This window comes from Lissotriton helveticus, chromosome 6, assembly GCF_964261635.1.
Source record: "Lissotriton helveticus chromosome 6, aLisHel1.1, whole genome shotgun sequence".
NCBI classification, from domain to species: domain Eukaryota; kingdom Metazoa; phylum Chordata; class Amphibia; order Caudata; family Salamandridae; genus Lissotriton; species Lissotriton helveticus.
This window is the reverse complement of record NC_136067.1, coordinates 2,054,715,906-2,054,735,097: the sequence shown is the minus strand read 5'-3', so window position 1 is coordinate 2,054,735,097 and position 19,192 is coordinate 2,054,715,906. Positions and strand designations below refer to the sequence as shown.

Genomic DNA, 19,192 nt, shown 5'->3' with positions numbered 1-19,192 from the left:
CGGCGTAGGAGATGATGTTGAGGTTGTGTTGGCGTGCGATGGATGCGAGGGGGCTCATGTAGACGTTGAAGAGGGTAGGACTGAGGGAAGATCCTTGTGGTACGCCGCAGATGACTTCGGTGGCCTCGGATCTGAACGGGGGGAGGCGGACTCTCTGGGTTCTTCCGGCGAGGAACAAGATGATCCACTCCAGTGCTTTCTCTCGGATCCCGATGTTGCTGAGGCGCTTCACTAGGGTGCGGTGGCAGACGGTGTCGAACGCCGCAGAGAGGTCCAAGAGCATGAGGGCCGCTGTTTCCCCGTTGTCGATCAGGGTTCTGATTGCCCCCTGCACTAACAGTTGTAGTAGAGCGCTGTGACATAATAATGATATCTCCCAGGCCTGTCAGAAGCTTTAGGGGCCCAGGGTTGAAGCTTCTTTGCAGACACCACTCTGGTTTGCACTCAAAGGCGCACAGCCTGCATTTTTCATTATTGAACACCTTTTCAGAAGCACTGCGCTGCTCCAAAGAGCGCAGGGGCCAAGTAGAAACAGCCCCGTAGGCCCCCACTGAAATGCCCCTGATATTTATTATATGCCCAAGCTGACACCGTTTTTCTGAACTCGCACTACACATCAAGCGTCTCTCCCCTCCACTTGCCATCAGGCAGCTGTGTGAGTTACAATACCCTCTTCACTTCATCTCAACACTAGATTCCGGATGTCGCTCTTTGTACATGTTTGCTAGCGACCCTTGACCCTGTTGCACGTAGGTCGCTCCTCCAGGCCGCACAGCACCACCTGTGTGCACGTGTCCCCCTGCTCTCTGCCACCGCCGTAAGGCCCTCTGTCTGAACTGTGTTATTTGTACTTGTCATTCGTTGATTGAGTTGTGCTATTTTGTACCTGTTACTTGCCGATTGCTGTTTCTATTGCCCCCCTTGGTCTCTGTGTCCCCTTGCCTTCTGCGCCCCCCACCTTGCCCCCGCTGGTGCCCTTTTCTCCTTGCTTGCCCCCGCACGCCCATTCCTCCACAGACTACATCCTCCTCGGGGACCTGAACTTCCACCTCGAGAACAACAACAACAACACCAACTCCACCACCTCACCAACCTCGGACTCAGACAGCTCGTCACAACACCCACCCCTTCTGCCGGCCACACACTTGACCCCATCTTCTCCGCAAGCTCCCACAGCTCCTTCAGCCACACCACCGAACTCCACTGGACCGACCACCGGTGCATCCACTTCACCTTCCGGAAACCCACCATGCACCACCGCACTCACCAGATCCCCGCCGCTGCTGGAGCAAAGTCACCGAAGACCAGCTAAACACCACTCTCACCCAAAGCCCACCCGCTGACCCCACCGACACCGCCGCCCGCAACCTCAGACAATGGACCGACGACTGCGCCAACACCCGCGCCCGATCGAAAAACCCTCCAACTGACACACGAACAAGAAAGCCAGCTGGTTTACCACGGACCTCAAGGCCTCCAAGCAAACCTGCCGGAAACTAGAGAAGAAAAGGCACCGCGAACAGACACCGGACAGCTACGCAGCCCACCAGAACGCCGTCCGCAGACGCCATCACCTCATCAGATCCGCCAAAAGGGCCTCCTTCAAAGACCGCCTAGACAACAACGCGCACAACAGCAAAGAGCTCTTCAACATCATGAAGGAACGCTCCAACCCCAGCTCCAACACCAACGACATCCCACCATCGTAAGACCTGTGCGACGCCCTGGCCACCTTCTTCCATCGCAAGATCGCAGACATCCACGACAGCTTCAACAACCTGACCGCCCAGACAGCCACAGAGTCCTCCGACCTCACGGCCACCACCCACTTCGATCCCCTGCTCACCTGGACCAACATAAACAATGACGACACCATCAAAATCATGAACACCATACACTCCGGCTCTCCGTCAGACCCATGCCCACACCACATCTTCAACAAAGCTAGCGCCAAAATCGCACCCCCATCTCCACAAGGCCATCAACATCTCCTTCGAGACCACGACCTTCCTAAAGAGCAGGAAGCACGCCGAGATCAATGCCTTACTCAAAAAACCCAAGGCTGACCCAAAAGACCTCAAGAACTTCCGACCCATCTCTCTGCTCCCGTTCCCAGCGAAGGTCATCGAGAAGACTGTCAACAGACAACTGACCCGCTACCTCGAAGAGAACAGCATCCTGGACCCGTCCCAGTCCGGGTTTCGCAGCAACCACAGCACCGAAACTGCCCTTATTGCCGCCACCGACGACATCAGGGCCCTGCTGGACACGGCGAAACCGCGGCCCTCATCCTCCTGGACCTATCAGACGCCTTCGACACTGTCTGCCACTGCACCATGTGCACACGCCTTCATGACGCAGGGATCCGAGACAAGGCTCTGGAATGGACCACCTCCTTCCTTACTGGCAGAACCCAGAGCGTCTGCCTCCCCCTTTCCAATCTGAAGCCACCGAGATGATCTGCGGCGTACCCAAAGGATCATCCCTCAGCCCGACATTGTTCCACGTCACATGGCACCGCTCGCTCACGTCGCCCGACTGCACGACCTCAACATCATCTCCTATGCCGACGACACCCAGCTGATCCCCTCCCTCACCGAGAACCCCCTCCCCGCCAAATCCAACCTCCACAAAGGAATAAAAGCCGTCGCCGATTGAATGAAGAACAGCCGTCTGAAGCAGAACTCGGACAAGACGGAAGTCCTCATCCTCAGCCCCAGCCCGTCGGCCTGGGACGACTCCTGGTGGCCGACCGCACTGGGAGCAGCACCGACGCCCACCGACCACGCACACAATCTGGGGTTCATCCTCGACTCAACACTCTCCATGACTAATCAAGTCCACGCCGTCTCGTCCTCCTGCTTCAACACCCTCCGCATGCTCCGCAAGATCTACAGGTGGATGCCCACCGAAACCAGAAGAACAGTCACCCAGGCCCTCGTCAGCAGCAGGCTGGACTATGGAAACGCCCTCTACGCAGGAAACGACTACAACGCATACAAAACACCTCTGCACGCCTGATCCTCAAGAGGATCACCTTCAAGCTCCTCGCCCATGCACACAAAGCACTCTACACCCCGAACCGACAGCTACCTTCCGCCGACTTCGCCACCGTCCCCCGCATCCGAAGAGTGACCACCAGAGGTAGATCGTTCTCCTACCTCGCCGCCAAGACATGGAACACCCTACCCATCCTCCTACAGCAGACCCAGGACCTAATAACCTTCAGGAGGCTACTCAAGACCTGGCTATTCGAGCAGTAGCAGCACCCCCCCCCCTCCCCCCTCAGTGCCTGAGACCCTCGCGGGTGAGTAGTGCGCTTTACAAATGCTCTGATTGATTGATCATGAACAATGGCGCAAATGCGCTCGCTTGGACTGCTTTGAATAAACAAGGCAGTATGGACGCTGGAGTGCTTGTTGGAGGCGGCCAGAGGGGGGGTTAGACTGGCCCCTTCTTTTTGTTAGTGGCCAGACACTGGCACTACATGTACCTCGGGACCAGTGAACTCACGGAATTCAAAAGCCAGTTCTGATGGTGATGAATCATCGTGCCAGGATGTGACCCTCAATCGTACGGCTCCACGCTAGTGTCTTAAGGACTCCATCCATCTCTGAGGGACTTTGGGATCTGGCAAGGGCCAAGTGTGCCAAGTTTACTGCTCTGCATCAAGCTACAGACCTTGAAAAGGGACGGGCGTGAAGGACAAATGACCTACCTGGAAAACGCTTCGTCAAGGTCCTCCTCTTCCTCATCGTCCTCCTCCTGCAGCAGAAACAGTGAGAAATGAATGAAGAACGATTAGCAGAGAACGGCATCCTCTGAGCCCATCAATATCCACACCTCAGGGTTACAGACCAACAACCTCCACTCCGAGGAGTAAACTGAGCTACAACCAAAACAGGGAGGAATGAAGAAAGATTAGCAGAGAACAGCAACCTCAGAGCCCATCAGTATCCACACCTCAGATTTACAGGTCAATAACCTCCACTCCAAGGAAGAAACTGAGCTACGACCAAACCAGGAATGAAGAAAGATTAGCACAAGAACAGCATCCTCAGAGCCCATCAGTATCCACATCTAAGGACTACAGATCAACAACCTCCACTCCGAGGAGGAAACTGAGCTACAACCAAAACAGGGAGGAATGAAGAAAGATCATCAGAGAACAGCAACCTCAGAGCCCATCAGCATACACACCTCAGGATTACAGACCAACAACTAACTCCTAGGAGGAAACTGAGCTACAACCAAAAGAGGGAGGAAGGAAGAAAGATTAGCACAAGAACAGCATCCTCAGAGCCCAACAGTATCCACACCCCAGGATTACAGACCAACAACCTCCACTCCGAGGAGGAAACTGAGCTACAACCAAAACAGGGAGGAATGAAGGAAGATTAGCACAAGAACAACAACCTCAGAGCCCAACAGTATCCACACCTAAGGATTACAGACCAACAACCTCCACTCCAAGGAAGAAACTGAGCTACGACCAAACCAGGAATGAAGAAAGATTAGCACAAGAACAGCATCCTCAGAGCCCATCAGTATCCACACCTAAGGACTACAGATCAACAACCTCCACTCCGAGGAGGAAACTGAGCTACAACCAAAACAGGGAGGAATGAAGAAAGATTAGCACAAGAATAACAACCTCAGAGCCCATCGGTATCCACACCCCAGGATTACAACCACAGAACAAACAACCTCCACCCCGAGGAGGAAACCGAGCTACAACCAAACCATGAATGAAATGTCAGTAGCTGAGGTGGGCGGACCAACAAATTAGCAGAAGAGCTGAACCAGAATTGCACCAAGGGTCTGGCAAAGCTCTAAGAGCCCGTGTACAAGTAAAGCCATTACAATATTTGGCATGTAAATAACACAACAAATACAATGTACAAACATGGTAGTGCCTGCAAAATTAAAAACAGTGTATTTCTTTAACTCACAGAAGCATTTCACCCTTATACAGAAGATTATATCACTGCACTGAGAAGCATTTATTACAAGTAATAGCTCTTTACATTAACTTAGAAACATTCACTTAGGTCTACCCCCATCAGGATGACAATGCCATTAATGAACTAAGATAGAGCACCCTGTAACCATATTATGGACAGTTTTTTCTATTATAATTGATTTTAAAGGTTTTAATTGGGCCACAGCAAAATGTATTTAATAATGTTTTAACTAATGTATATATGAATATTTATTGATCTGGATATTTTTTACATGTATTCCTTTGCTTTTATGATCTGTTCACAATGATTGAATAAAGCTCTGTGAAACGAAACAAAACTAAGAGATAAGTCCATTATCACATGTACCCTATATGCGGCCTACATTCTTGTAATACATGCAGCAAAATTATAGTCTAGAAAAAACAAACCAGAGATTTTTGAACAGCACACATCCTCAAGTTGCATATTTCAAGGGGCTCATATGTAATACTGAAAAAAAGAAGGCTTGGTGAAAATAAATATTTGTCTAGGATCACACAATTTGGTCAACCGGAAAGCTGCGGCTCCCAGGCCATCTGGTTTCACCTTGTGCAATTCAGCTACAGGATGGGCATACATTTCTCTATTTTTACCGTATTTCATTCTAAGTGCAGGAGGCCAGTGCGCATGTGCAGGCAGAGGCCGCATTAAAGAACGGTTGGATTTGAGATCAAGGGTCAAGCTCAGCCTCAGCGAGCCATCTGGCTTGAGCTTTTAGAAGCCACCCACCTCTAGCCAGGAGCCACTCTGGGCTTCGCTGACCATCTTAAGTGTGGAGGACACTAAACGGGCGGTTCCTACAGGCTCACTACAGGCGTGGCGCAGCTGTGGGGAAGATGCAGGCTAGAAGAGCACATCACAGGCTACCAGTGCTAGTTGTTCCTATGTGGAGTATGTGGAGACGGTTGGAATATGGGGGACTCCAAGAGGTTGATTATGCAGACACTGAGTACTTCTTTTTTCATAATACTATACAGGCGACTCCTACAGGCTGTGTTCAGATGCTCTGTTCTGCTGTGAGGATGGGAAGCCGAGAGAGGCGATTCTTACAGGCGCGCAGTGCTGCGATGTGGAGATCGATAGCACGGAGACAACTCCTACACGGTCAGTGTTAAGACTCGGTGCTGCTGCGTGGAGACGGGCAGAGTATGGGAGATTCCTTCAGCTTCAGTGTTAAGACTCGGCTGCTGCGTGGAGACGGGCAGAGTATGGGAGATTCCTTCAGCTTCAGTGTTAAGACTCGGCTGCTGCGTGGAGACGGGCAGAGTATGGGAGATTCCTTCAGCTTCAGTGTTAAGACTCGGCTGCTGCGTGGAGACGGGCAGAGTATGGGAGATTCCTTCAGCTTCAGTGTTAAGACTCGGCTGCTGCGTGGAGACGGGCAGAGTATGGGAGATTCCTTCAGCTTCAGTGTTAAGACTCGGCTGCTGCGTGGAGACGGGCAGAGTATGGGAGATTCCTTCAGCTTCAGTGTTAAGACTCGGCTGCTGCGTGGAGACGGGCAGAGTATGGGAGATTCCTTCAGCTTCAGTGTTAAGACTCGGCTGCTGCGTGGAGACGGGCAGAGTATGGGAGATTCCTTCAGCTTCAGTGTTAAGACTCGGCTGCTGCGTGGAGACGGGCAGAGTATGGGAGATTCCTTCAGCTTCAGTGTTAAGACTCGGCTGCTGCGTGGAGACGGGCAGAGTATGGGAGATTCCTTCAGCTTCAGTGTTAAGACTCGGTGCTGCTGCGTGGAGACGGGCAGAGTATGGGAGATTCCTTCAGCTTCAGTGTTAAGACTCGGCTGCTGCGTGGAGACGGGCAGAGTATGGGAGATTCCTTCAGCTTCAGTGTTAAGACTCGGCTGCTGCGTGGAGACGGGCAGAGTATGGGAGATTCCTACAGCTTCAGTGTTAAGACTCGGCTGCTGCGTGGAGACGGGCAGAGTATGGGAGATTCCTTCAGCTTCAGTGTTAAGACTCGGCTGCTGCGTGGAGACGGGCAGAGTATGGGAGATTCCTTCAGCTTCAGTGTTAAGACTCGGCTGCTGCTGCGTGGAGACGGGCAGAGTATGGGAGATTCCTACAGCTTCAGTGTTAAGACTCGGCTGCTGCGTGGAGACGGGCAGAGTATGGGAGATTCCTTCAGCTTCAGTGTTAAGACTCGGCTGCTGCTGCGTGGAGACGGGCAGAGTTACGGAGATTCCTACAGCTTCAATGATAAGACTCTGCACTGCTGCATGGAGTCGGGCAGAGTATGGGAGATTCCTACAGCTTCAGTGTTAGAGTTCAGAGGAAAAAGCACGAGCAGCTGCTGTGGCCTCGGTGTCCACCACAGAGTGCGGCGCAGAGGACCAAGCACGAGCAGCTGCTGTGGGATCAGTGTTCACCACAGAGTGCGGCGCAGAGGACCAAGCACGAGCAGCTGCTGTGGGATCAGTGTTCACCACAGAGTGCTGCGCAGAGGACAAAGCACGAGCAGCTGCTGTGGTCTCAGCGTTCACCATAGAGTGCTGCTCAGAGGACAAAGTATTAGCAGCTTCTGGGGTCTGAGTGTTCACCATAGAGTGCTGCTCAGAGGACAAAGCACGAGCAGCTGCTGTGGTCTCAGCGTTCACCACAGAGTGCTGTGCAGAGGACAAAGCATTAGCAGCTTCTGGGGTCTGAGTTTTCACCACAGAGTGCTGTGCAGAGGACAAAGCATTAGCAGCTTCTGGGGTCTGAGTTTTCACCACAGAGTGCTGCGCAGAGGTCGAAGCACGAGCAGCTGCTGCGGTCTGAGTGTTCACCACAGAGTGCTGTGCGGAGGACAAAGCACAAGCAGCTGCTGTGTTCTGAGTGTGCACCACAGAGTACTGTGCGGAGGACAAAGCATGTGCAGCTGCTGTGGTCTCACAACGCACCACAGAATACTGTGAGGAGGACAAAGCATGAGCACTTGCTGTTGTCTGAGTGGTCACCATAGAGTTTTGTGCAGAGGACAAAGCATGTTCAGCTGCTGTGCTCTCAGTGTTAGCCACAAAGTGCTGTGCAGAGGACAAAATATGAGCAGCTGTTGAGGTCTGAGTGTTAACCATAGAGTGCTGTGCAAAGGACAAAGCACGAGCAGCTGCTGTGGTCTCAGTGCTCACTACAGAGTGCTGTGCGGAGGGCAAAGCATGAGCAGCTGCTGTGGGCTCAGTGATCACCTAAGAGTGTTGTGCAGAGGACAAAGCATGAATTTGCTGCTGTGGTGTTAGTGTTTACCACAGACTGCTGTGCAGAGACGGACAAAGCATAAACAGCTGCTGTGGGAGCAGTGTTCACTATACAGTGTAGTGCAGAGGACAAAGCATAAGTGGCTGCTCTGGTCTCAGTGCTCACCACAGAGTGCTGTGGAGAGGAAGCTGCTGTGCTCTCTGTGTTCACCACAGAGTGCTGCGCAGAGGACAAAGCACAAGCAGCTGCTGAGGTCTCAGTGTTCACCACAGAGTGCTGTGGAGAGGAAGGATAAATAACTTACCTGTAATCCTAGTTCTCTTCCAGGGGTATCCTCATCAAAGTCATAAGCACTGAATATTCTCGCCCACATGCGGCGACCCCGGAAACAATATAAAAATATATATGTAAATCACATATAAATAGCTCCACATATGTGTATGCACATATATCATTTTTTCTCACACCAATGCAGCCCCAAAACTGAGGCTAAACAATGTAATCACTCATACATGCACTGAAATTAGCAAGGAAATAAAAAACACATTAGGTCAAATAGCCCTAGAACTTTGTGTTTTAATGAGCAAAAACACTCATAAATCCTGAAAATTGCTAATAAATAGACATTGTTAGCCACAGGCTGCATTGAAAAGCAGTAGCATAGAAAATAAAAGCATTTATTTATTTCTTTTTATTTTGAAAGTTTTATATAGCGCGGACAAGATCTTTGCAGATATCAGAGCGCTTTACATAGAAGGGGTACATGAGGGAGCATAGTCAAACAGGTAAGTCAGTAAAGCTAACAGTACAAATAGGTGGAGGCAAAGCCAATCATGTAAATCAATAAGACAAGTAATACAAATAAGCAACACGTAGTACAGATCGGTGCAGCGTCTTTAAAGAGTTCGAAATAGCAGTTCAAGTGTATTTGGCCATGAGGATAGTTTTTACTTCTTTCTTAAAGAGTGTAGTGGAAGATATGAGCCTGGTTTCGGGAGGGAGTGAGTTCCAGATCCTGGGTGCCATTCCTGAGAAGGAGCGCTTATAGGTTTTTTCCTTCCGGAATCTTCGAGGTTTCAGCAGAAGATTGTATGTGCCTCTTGTGTTTCTAGCACCGCCAGACATTGTCAGCTTCTGAGCGAGGTAGCCGGGAGAGTTCCGGTGTACCGCCTTGTGTGTCATGCAGGCGATTTTCAGATGTATTCTGGCTTCAAAAGGCAGCCAGTTCAGGGATTTCAAGTCAGGGGAAATATGAGAGTGCTTTTTTGACCCAGTGATGAGTCTCGCTGCAGCGTTTAGAGAAGCTCTTAGGGGCGCGGTAGTAGTTAGGGGGAGTCCGCAGAGGGCGATGCTGCCATATTCTATTCGAGGGATGACTAGTGATTGTACTGCGGTTTGGAAGTCTTTGGCTGGGAGGAAGGGTTTAAGTTTTCTTCAGAGTATTGATTTGGAAGTTCGCTCCCTTAGTTGCCTTGCTGATATGTTGCTGCATGTTGAGATTGGTGTCGATTGTTATGCCTAAAGATTTTGCTGAGTCCACGATGGTGGGTTGGACATTGAGTGCGGTTAGGTGTTTAAGCCAAATTTGAGTGGTGGAGATCTTCGCTGGAGGTGAGATCAGAAGGAACTCTGTTTTCAGAGCATTGAGTTTGAGATGATAATCGGCAAGCCAGGATTGGGTGCTTCTGATCGTTGAGTTCAGGAGCAAAATGTCTTTGGGGGATTGTAATTTAAGATAAAGTTGGGTGTCATCGGCGTACATGTGAAAGTGTACATTGGATGCTTGTAGCAAGGTGGTGAGAGGTTCCATAACTAGGTTGAACAGAGTCGGGGATAGAGCGGATCCTTGGGGGACGCCTGGCGTTACAGGTATTGGCGAGGACAACAGGTTGTTGCTCTTGAAATTTCTGCGACCTGTTGTGTAGAAAGGAAGTGAACCACTTGAGAACGGTTCCAGATAAACCCATTCTTGTGTTTAGTAGTTCGAGTAAATTCTCATGTTTAACGATGTCGAATGCTGAAGAGAGATCAAGAAGGATGAGGAGGCAGGTGTCGTTTTGGTCTAGCATTTGAAGTGCGTCAATTATGTGAGTCATAGCAGTTTCTGTACTGTGTCCTGCTCGGAAGCCTGATTGATGAGGGTTGAGGAGATCGAATTGTTCAATGTGTTTAGTCAATTGTAGTTGTGCGCATTTTTCCAGCAGTTTGGCGAGAGTGGGAATATTGGTAATGGGACGGTAATTGTTCAGATCAGAGGGGTCGGCTGTAGGTTTCTTTAGTAAAGGTGTGACTTGTCCAACTTTGAGGGAGTCAGGTATGATTCCTTGTTGAAGTGAGCTGTTGATAATTTTAGTCCAGAGTGGGAGAAGCAAAGGGGTAAAGTCTTTTACAGCGTTAGCAGGAAGGGGGTCAGTGAGGTGATTGGATGGTTTCAATGTGCTGAGCAGTTTGCCAATTTCTTCTTCCGAGTAGGTGCCAAAGGTTGACCATGAAGCATTGTTTTTTGGTTCAATGGGTGCTATGCAGTGGGGTTTGGAGTAGAGGCTTGCGTCAATGAGGAGATCGCTCTTTATGTTGTCAGTTTTTTGTATAAAGAAAGCGGAGAAGTCTTCACAGGATGGTGCTTCGCGCACAATGCTGAGTGGTTGTGGTTGTTCCTTGGATTGTGATCTGATTAGCTCAAACAGTTTTCTCGGACTGTTTTTTGCTTGGTCGAGATGGAGGCTGAAGAAATCTGATTTTGAGCGTTTTATTTTCCTGAAATAGGCGTTTCTCTTTTTCTTCAGAGTTTTTAGGTGCAGTGCAGAGGGAGCTGATCTCCAGGTGCGCTCTGCCATTCGCATGTCTCGTCTATCCTCATTGAGACTCCCGTCGTACCATGGATTGGAGATTTTAGTAGCGACTCTTTTTAGCTGCATAGGTGCAGCCTCATTAATTATTGAGGTCATAGCGTTGAGATAGTGGTCAGTCAGGGATTGAACGTCCGTAGCGCCGGACGGTGAGAGTAGGAGATTGCAGCTGTTAGGAGGCAGAGAGCTTGGGTTGAGTTTTTTCATGTCTCTTTTCCAGACTTTGGGCTTGGAGGATTGAACCGGGTTAAATTTGACTTTTTCATTGATGAAGAATGTGACAATATGATGATCTGACCAGTCACAGGGTTGGATGGACTCGAGTTGGATAGTGTCCTCTTTGGAGATGATAAGGTCGAGGATAGAGCCTCTCTCGTGGGTCGGGCTGTTGCATATTTGGGTGAGGTCAAGGGCATCGAGGAAATTTTTAAGACTATTTACCACCGCGTCATTGCGATCGTTCCAGTGGAGGCTGAAGTCTCCAAGGTATATTTGGGTGAGTTGCCGTCCGGAATTGGTTGAGATCATATCCATGATTTGTTGGGAAAAGGTGAGGTTGTCCCTGGGTGGGTGGTAAATGCTGTGAAGAGAGCATATCGGTTTGCCCTCACTAATAATGTCGAGGCAGATGTATTCACAGGATGTTGGGGATGGTAGGGAGGTGGAATTGACTTTCAGCACAGAGAGGTTGTTCCTGTAGATGCATGCGATTCCACCACCTATTTTGCCTGATCTGTCAAGTCTGATGATGTGGTAGTTGGGAGGAACCAGAATGTCCATTATAGGTGACGAGGATTCAGTTAGCCAGGTTTCAGTCAGGATGATTAGGTCCAGGTCCAGCTTTAGGAGGAGATCAGCAATGGCGGCGGAATGTTTCGAGGCCGATCTGCAGTTGAGGAGAGTGCATTTGAGACGGGGTGTGTTGAGGGTGGTAGAGGGTTCTAGAGAGAGAGGGACTTTTCTAAGGTTATTGGGGATGGAGAATCTGCTGTTTAGTGTGGGGGGTCTAAGGGGATTTGAGTGTATTGTGGGAATGGTGAGGTGTGGGGTGGATGTGTGATTTTGGGGGGCTGGGTCGTAGGAGCGGAGGAGGGTGAGTGTGTCGAGGTCCGAAGTAGGGTTGCAGGTGCGACGAGGGCGGTTGTTGCGATTGAAGTCCAGTGTGGGGGGTGTTGAGTGAGAGAGTCAATCGGAAGGGTGGGGGACATGTTGTGAGGGGAGGTGGAGGTGGGTGAAGGGTTGCAGGGGCGACGAGGGCGGTTGTTGCGATTGCGAACAGGGATTGACGTCCGGTGTGGGGAGTGTTGAGTGAGGGAGTCAACCGGAAGGGTAGGGGACATGTTGGGAGGGGAGGTGGAGGTGGGTGAGGGGTGTATGGGGTGTGTGGAGAGTAGTTCTTTGATGATGTGCATGTCTTCCTTGAGCTGGATGAGGGTGGCCATGATCTTGTCCAACGTGGGGTAGGTGGTGGAGGTGGGGGTTGGCAATCAGAAGTGAACAACTGACCAGGGAATTAGCGTGCAGGTGGGGGAGTGGGCTGGTGCTCGTGCAGGGCTGCGTTGTGTTAGTGTACGGGATGGTGTTAGGGAGGAGAGAGGGTTTGGGCGGGAGGGGTGTGGATGAGGTAGGGAGGAGGTTGGTGGTATGAGTGAGGGCATTGGTGGTAGGCGGAGAGATCAAGGTGGAGGATGGGTGTCTGTTAGTAGTGTTGGGTGTGCAGGAAGGGTAATGGGGGCTGAGAGTGGGGGGGGAAATGGGATTGGAAATGGTCCTGTTGTGGAGAGGGGGAGTTAAATTAAGAGAGGAGGTGTGTTCTGCGTAGTTGGTTGGAGGGTAATGGGGACTGATAATGGGGGGGATAAAGGGTGGTATTTGTCGTTGTGCGTGTCGTTCTGGTGCTGAGCTAGATTAGATGTGTTGTGGGTGGGAGCTGTGATGTCAGGGGTGAGGGGAGTGTTAATGTCAGCTGTGATGTCAGGTGTGAGTGGAGTGTTAATGGTATGCGTGGAGGTCCGAGGGTTGGTAGGAGGGGTGGGGGTGCAAGTGGTGTATGAGGGGGAGAGATCTGTGTCTGTGTTTGAGGCGTGTGTGGTAGCTACCTGGTGCTGAACTGGGATAGAGTGGTTGTAGGTGGGAGCTGAGAAGTCAGGGGTGGTAGGTGTGTCTCTGATTGAGAAGTGAGTAGTAGCTACCTGGTGCTGAACTAGGTTAGAAGGGTTGTGGGTGGTGGGAGCTGTGAGGTCAGGGGTGGTAGGACTGGAGGAGATATGAGTGTCGGTCCGCGGATTGGAGAGGTGCTCTTTGAAAGTGGGGAACAGGTTGTCTAGTAGTTCCAGGTTCCTGTCTGTGGATTGAGATAGGACAATCCCGTTATTGTAGATAGTAATGGAAGAGTTGGGATGGTGTGATGGAGAGAGTTAGGCCATGAGCGGATTTCCTGGTGGTGGAGACGGTGAGTAAGGTGAGGAACGTTTTTCTCCATTGAGCTCTGCGTGTGGTGTGGAAGATGATATCGGTGTTCAGGGATCCATTGACCGGTGAGAATTAGGCATGACCCCTGGCTTCCCATCATGCCTCTGGGGTGACAGTTAGGTCAGTTGTGCTTTGCAGAACCCTGAAGTCAGGGCTCAACCATAAACCAGAAACATACCAATCTCATTTACCTGGGGAGGCGGGTGGGTTGCTTATGACTTTGATGAGGATACCCCTGGAAGAGAACTAGGATTACAGGTAAGAAACTTATCCTTCTCTTCCAGGGGATCCTCATCAATAGTCATAAGCACTGAATAGAATAGCAAGCCCATCAACCACCTGCAGGTAAATGAGACGTACATGACCCAACCGAAAAAATTGGAACAGCCGAGAACTCAGCCGTTAAACAGATTCCGCAAGGAGGCCTGGCCTACCTGGGTATCTGCTCTAGTGTCAGAATCAAGACAGTAATATCTGGGAAATGTATGGACGGACCTCCAGGTCGCCGCCTTACAGATCTCAGACATGGGCACATTATGGAGAAAAGCTGTAGTAGCAGCTCTACCCCTGGTGGAATGTGCCTTGGGAGAAAACCCTAGAGTCTTCTGCGCCAACTGGTAGGCAAGCTTGATACACGAAACTATCCACCTTGATATAGATCGTTTCGAGGCTGAGAAGTCAGGGGTGGTAGGTGTGTCTCTGATTGAGTCTCATGACCTGGTCTGATCGATCCATAGTTGACAAATAGTTGATCAGACTTCCGTATAGACTTGGACCTATCCAGATAGAATTTTAAAACCCTTTCAGGTCCAAAGAATGCAAAGCCCTCTAAGCTAGAGTAGAGGGATTGGGAAAAAAGGTGGGCAGAGAAATGGTCTGATTTACTTGGAAATCTGACACCACCTTAGGAAGAAAAGAAGGATGTGTCCTCAGTACCACTCTATTCAAACGAAACACTGTATAGGGTTCTTTGGAACAGAGAGCTTGAATTTCGCTCACCCTACGAGCTGACGTGATTGCTACCAAAAAAGCAGCTTTCCAGGAAATATGCTGCAAAGTAGCTTTATGAATGGGCTCAAATGGAGGACCCATTAATTTTGATAGCACCAGGTTCAGCTCCCAGGGAGGAGATGGAGGGCGCACTGGAGGGTACACTTTTTTCAATCCTTGCAGGAAGTCCTTTACAGCTGGCAACTGGAAAAAAGAAGGTTGAGAAGGTGACCGCCTATTAGCTGTTACAGCAGCTAAATGCACCTTAATAGAATTAAACTTTAAACCTGCTTTAACCAGATATAATAGGTAAGGAAGAACAACTTCTTCCTAACCCTTAATAGGATGATGACCATTCTGCATACACCACATACAGAAGCGCTTCCATTTACATGCATAAGAATGTCTTGTAGAAGGTCGTCTCGCTTCTTTCAGGATGGACATGCAGTCCTGCGGCAGTCCTAGATGGCCGTATTGTATGACCTCAGGATTCATGCTGCCAAGCTCAGTGACGGAAGGTTGGGATGATGAATCCTCCCGTTCATTTTGGATAACAGGTCCGGTCTGCAAGGCAGTCTCTTGTGAGGAGTCACTGACAGGTGAAGCAGGTCTGTGTACCACCATTGCCTCGGCCAGTCGGGGGCAAGGAGGATCATCGTTGTGCAAGGGTGTGTCAGCTTGCTCACCACCTTCGGGATCAGCGGAGGGGTGGAAAGGCGTACACAAATTCCCTTGACCAGTCTATCAAAAGGGCATTCCCTTTCTTTCGATCCTGGCCGGTAAAATCTTGAGGCGAAGTCGCGGCATTTGGTGTTTTCGTCGTCCGCGAACAGATCTATGGTGGGACGACCCCAAGACTGGATGAAGTCTTCGACTACCTCGTCATTGAGAACCCAGTCTTTTCTGTCTTTGAAATGCCGACTTAGCGCGTCCGCCCTCACATTCTGTTCTCCTGGGAGGTGGACTGCTGTGACTGACAACTTGCGAGCTAGAAGCCAATGCAAGATGTGCTGGGCTTACAATGAAAGAGTCTGTGAGTGTGTTCCTCCCTGCTTGTTCAAGTAGTACATTGTGGTGGTGTTGTCCGTTTGTACTAATACTGATGCCTCTTGAATCGAGGACAGGAACGCTTTGAGGGCTAGGTGGACTGCCCTCAACTCCAACATGTTGATGTGGTAAGTACGTTCTTTGGAAGACCACAGACCCTCTACCTGGAGATGACCCATGTGTGCTCCCCAGCCTTGCAGAGAGGCATCTGTGATCAACGTCTGTGCAGGAGGAGGTTGGTGGAACATAACTCCCACCTGCATATTCTGCTTTTTTGTCCACCACGGAATGGAGGCTCGGGCCGTTTCTGACAGAGTAAGCTGGTCGTCCCAGCGAGCTGACTGTTGGTCCCACTTGTCCTCCAGATCCTGCTGAAGAGGACACATCCGAAGCCTGGCATTCGGGACCGGGAAAATGCATGACGCCATCGACCCTAGCAGGGAGGCAATTCTTCGCACTTTCTGAACCTTGTTGCGGAGTACCAGCTGACACTTCTGAGTAATAGAACACTGTCTCTCCTCCGAAGGAAACACTTTTCATACCTTGAAGTCTAGCAGAGCTCCTAGGAAGTGAATCTTCTGGGTGGGCTGAGAGACTGACTTGCTGAAGTTGACGTGCAGCCCCAACCGGTGACAGAGCTCGATGCAGGTCAGGAATTGATTTCTTACACTGTCTTGGGAAGGACCTTTCAACAGCCAATCGTCCAGGTATGGGTACACGAAGACACCCCTGCGGCGTAGTGCGGCCGCTACCACTGCGACACACTTCGTGAACACCCGGGGCGCAGACTTCAACCCAAACGGAAGGACTTTGAACTGGTAGTGGGAGGTCCCCACCCGGAACCGAAGGAATTTTCTGTGGTTGAGGTTTATCGGAACATGAAAGTAGGCATCTTGTAGATCCAGCGAACACATCCAATCTCCCCTCCTGAGATGTGGATATATTTGATGAAGCGCCAACATGCAAAACCTTTCTTTTTTGATATGCAGGTTGAGTGTTCTCTAGTCCAGAATGGGTCTGTATTCTGCCTTTTGGCCCTTTTTTCTGACCAGAAAATATCGTGAGTACACTCCTTTTCCCCTTTGAGAGATTGGTACCCTCTCGATGGCTGACTTTTCGAGGAGTATCGCCACTTCCTTTTTCAAAAGGTTTAGCTGATGACTTGATGTTGGCATTGGAGGAACTGGTGGGGGCAGATGTTGGAAACAAAAGACAGTATCCATTTTTTTTTGGGGGGAGTTTTATATAGCGCGAACTAGAACCGAACCGAATCAGTTATCAGAGCGCTTTACATAGCACCAGTTACGTTACATGAGGACGCATTTTTTTTTTTTTTTTTTAGGCACGGGGAGATTAAGTGATTTGCCCAGAATCACAGGGGGTTATTGGCGTCGTTACCGAGACTCGAACCCAGATCCCCAGGTCCGAGGTCGAGCGCCTTAGCCGTTAGGCCAACCCCTCTCCCCATCCATTCTGAAGTGTAGTCAACACCCATCGGTCTTTTGTAATGCCTTGCCACTCTTTCATATGATGTGCGATGCTTCCCCCCACTGGAGTGGTCAACGGCGCTGGGGGAAGGAAGGACTCATTGTTTGGACTGGGTTTTGCTGGAATTGTTGCCCTGGCGCTGATTTCCACCTCCTCTGGAATTACGCCTGCCTCTTAACTGAGACTTCTGCTGCCCCTGTTGGTCCTGACCCTTCTGCCACTGAGGGGTTTGAGCCCTCTGTTTAGCAGAGCCCTTGTTGTAGGAGCGAAACCTCCTCCTCAACTCTTTCTTTTTCTCAAGCCCCATGGCTTTAAGAGTGTCCAACTCTGACTTCATTCGTTGCATTTCCTCATCAGTACTTGCCCCAAACAACGATGTCCCTGAAAAGGGTAAGTTCAAGATCCAAGCCTGGGCCTCTGGTTTTAAGGCTGTAAGAAGCAACCAGGAGAACCTTCTTGCAGATATCCCATGCGCATAGCCATGCTCTGCGAGGGTAGCTCCGTCCGGTGCGGCGCCAATGATCTGATTGGAGACCTGCTGCCCTCCAAGAGAATCTCTTCAAAGTCTTTTCGGTCTTACTGCGGGAGTTTCTCGACAAAACGCTGCAGAGAATCTCACAGGGACCTGTCATAACGTCCCAAAAGGGCTTCCGCGTTGGACACCTTGAGAAAAGATGCTGAGGTGTTACAAACTCTTCTGCCCCACGAACCCTGCAATTTACTTTCTTTATTCAGGGGCACTGTGGAGGAGGAAGCTACCGCACTGGATTTTCTCACCGCTGCGATAATGACAGAGTCTGGTGGTGGATCGGCCCTGAGGAAGAGGATCCCCTTCTGGCGAGCGATACTTTTTGAGACTCCTCGCTGGGGCGGCCTTTATTGTCGCTGGCGTGAGGAACACCTCCATCACAGGTTCTATAATGCCAGGCACCAAAGGTAACAGAGGTTTGGGTGCAGACCTGTGATGTAACGTTTCGAAGATTACCGAGGTCTTGACCTGGTGAGTTGTCATGGGAACTCCCAGCTTAAGAGCTCCTCTGCCCAAAATATCCTGAAAAGTAAAGAAGTCGTCTATTGGAGATATTCTCGATGGAGGACTGTCCGTCAAAGTCGGAGAATAATCTCTATGAGAGCGGGTCGGAGAAGAAGAAGAACTAGTCGGAGACCTGTGTTCCCGTCTCCTGCTCCTAGACTTTGACCTCCGTCTGTTGGAGCGCACCTGAGAGCGTGATCGTTCTCTGGGCCTGGAAACCTCTCTGCCTTGACCCGCTTGCATCTTGGCCACTGTTTCCTTGTCTGGAATCCAGTGCTGAAGAGGTATATACCATCTTGGAGATAATCTGATGGGAGGTGACTTCTGGATGTGCTCCCTCGCTGGTGAACGTGCCGGAGGCGGTAAATCAGTCTGTTCATGCAGCGAACGTGCAGGAGAATGCCTTGACCTCACTGTCAGATGAATAGATGACCACAGCTGGAGACTTATTACGGTGAGGCGAACAAGAGCCTGAAGAGGATGAAGAAAGGCTCACTGGAGGTGTGTTTTCCCTTGAAGGGTCTCTAGAGAGGGATCTTGTGTGACTCCGAGAAGCCCGATCCTCTGGAACTCTCTTCCTTTTAGCCGGATGGCTCATGCTCACTGGAGAGTGTTCTACCGATCTAGACCTTCTCCCTGAGACTTATTCTCCTTCCGCAGCTGAAGCCGATCTTGGAGACCTCTGTTGCGATCGAGACCTATGACCTGGCGACGGAGTTGGCAAAATCGACGTCGTGGTGTCGTAATTTGGCAATGATCAGGTTAGCATTTAGCTCAGCTACACGACCTTTTCCCTGTTAGCTTGACCATGTTCATGGACGCCATTTTGTATTACTGGCTTCCATTTTCAATGAACATGCTGCCTCGTGGTCAGCATGCCCTTTTGTCCTTTCTCTGTACCAATGACCATCTAACTTGCCCAGCAACTGGCTATTTTTAGTACTGGTCAAGCTCACACATGCGTACTTGAACATTTTGTATTAGTGAACAGTCACCGCTTAGGAATGTTCCCCAAACTGACCAGTGGTACTAAACTCCTCCCATAAGTTGGCTGTGTTCCAAAAATGCCCTTATACGTGCCTAAACTGTGCAAAAGTATACCGCCTACCCTTTTTATTGCTGTAAAACTGT

At 50.3% G+C, this 19,192-nt stretch overlaps 1 protein-coding gene across 1 annotated transcript in view; it reads right to left on the bottom strand.

Moving 5' to 3' along the window:
* The window catches only part of LOC144763995 (low density lipoprotein receptor adapter protein 1-B-like), a 140,514-nt gene that overhangs the window by 45,371 nt on the left and 75,951 nt on the right, over positions 1 to 19,192 (bottom strand). Inside the window, exon 7 of the mRNA XM_078650116.1 lies at positions 3,719 to 3,765. Coding sequence (XP_078506242.1) covers positions 3,719 to 3,765 — 47 coding nt within the window. The remainder of the gene's footprint in view (positions 1 to 3,718; positions 3,766 to 19,192) is intronic.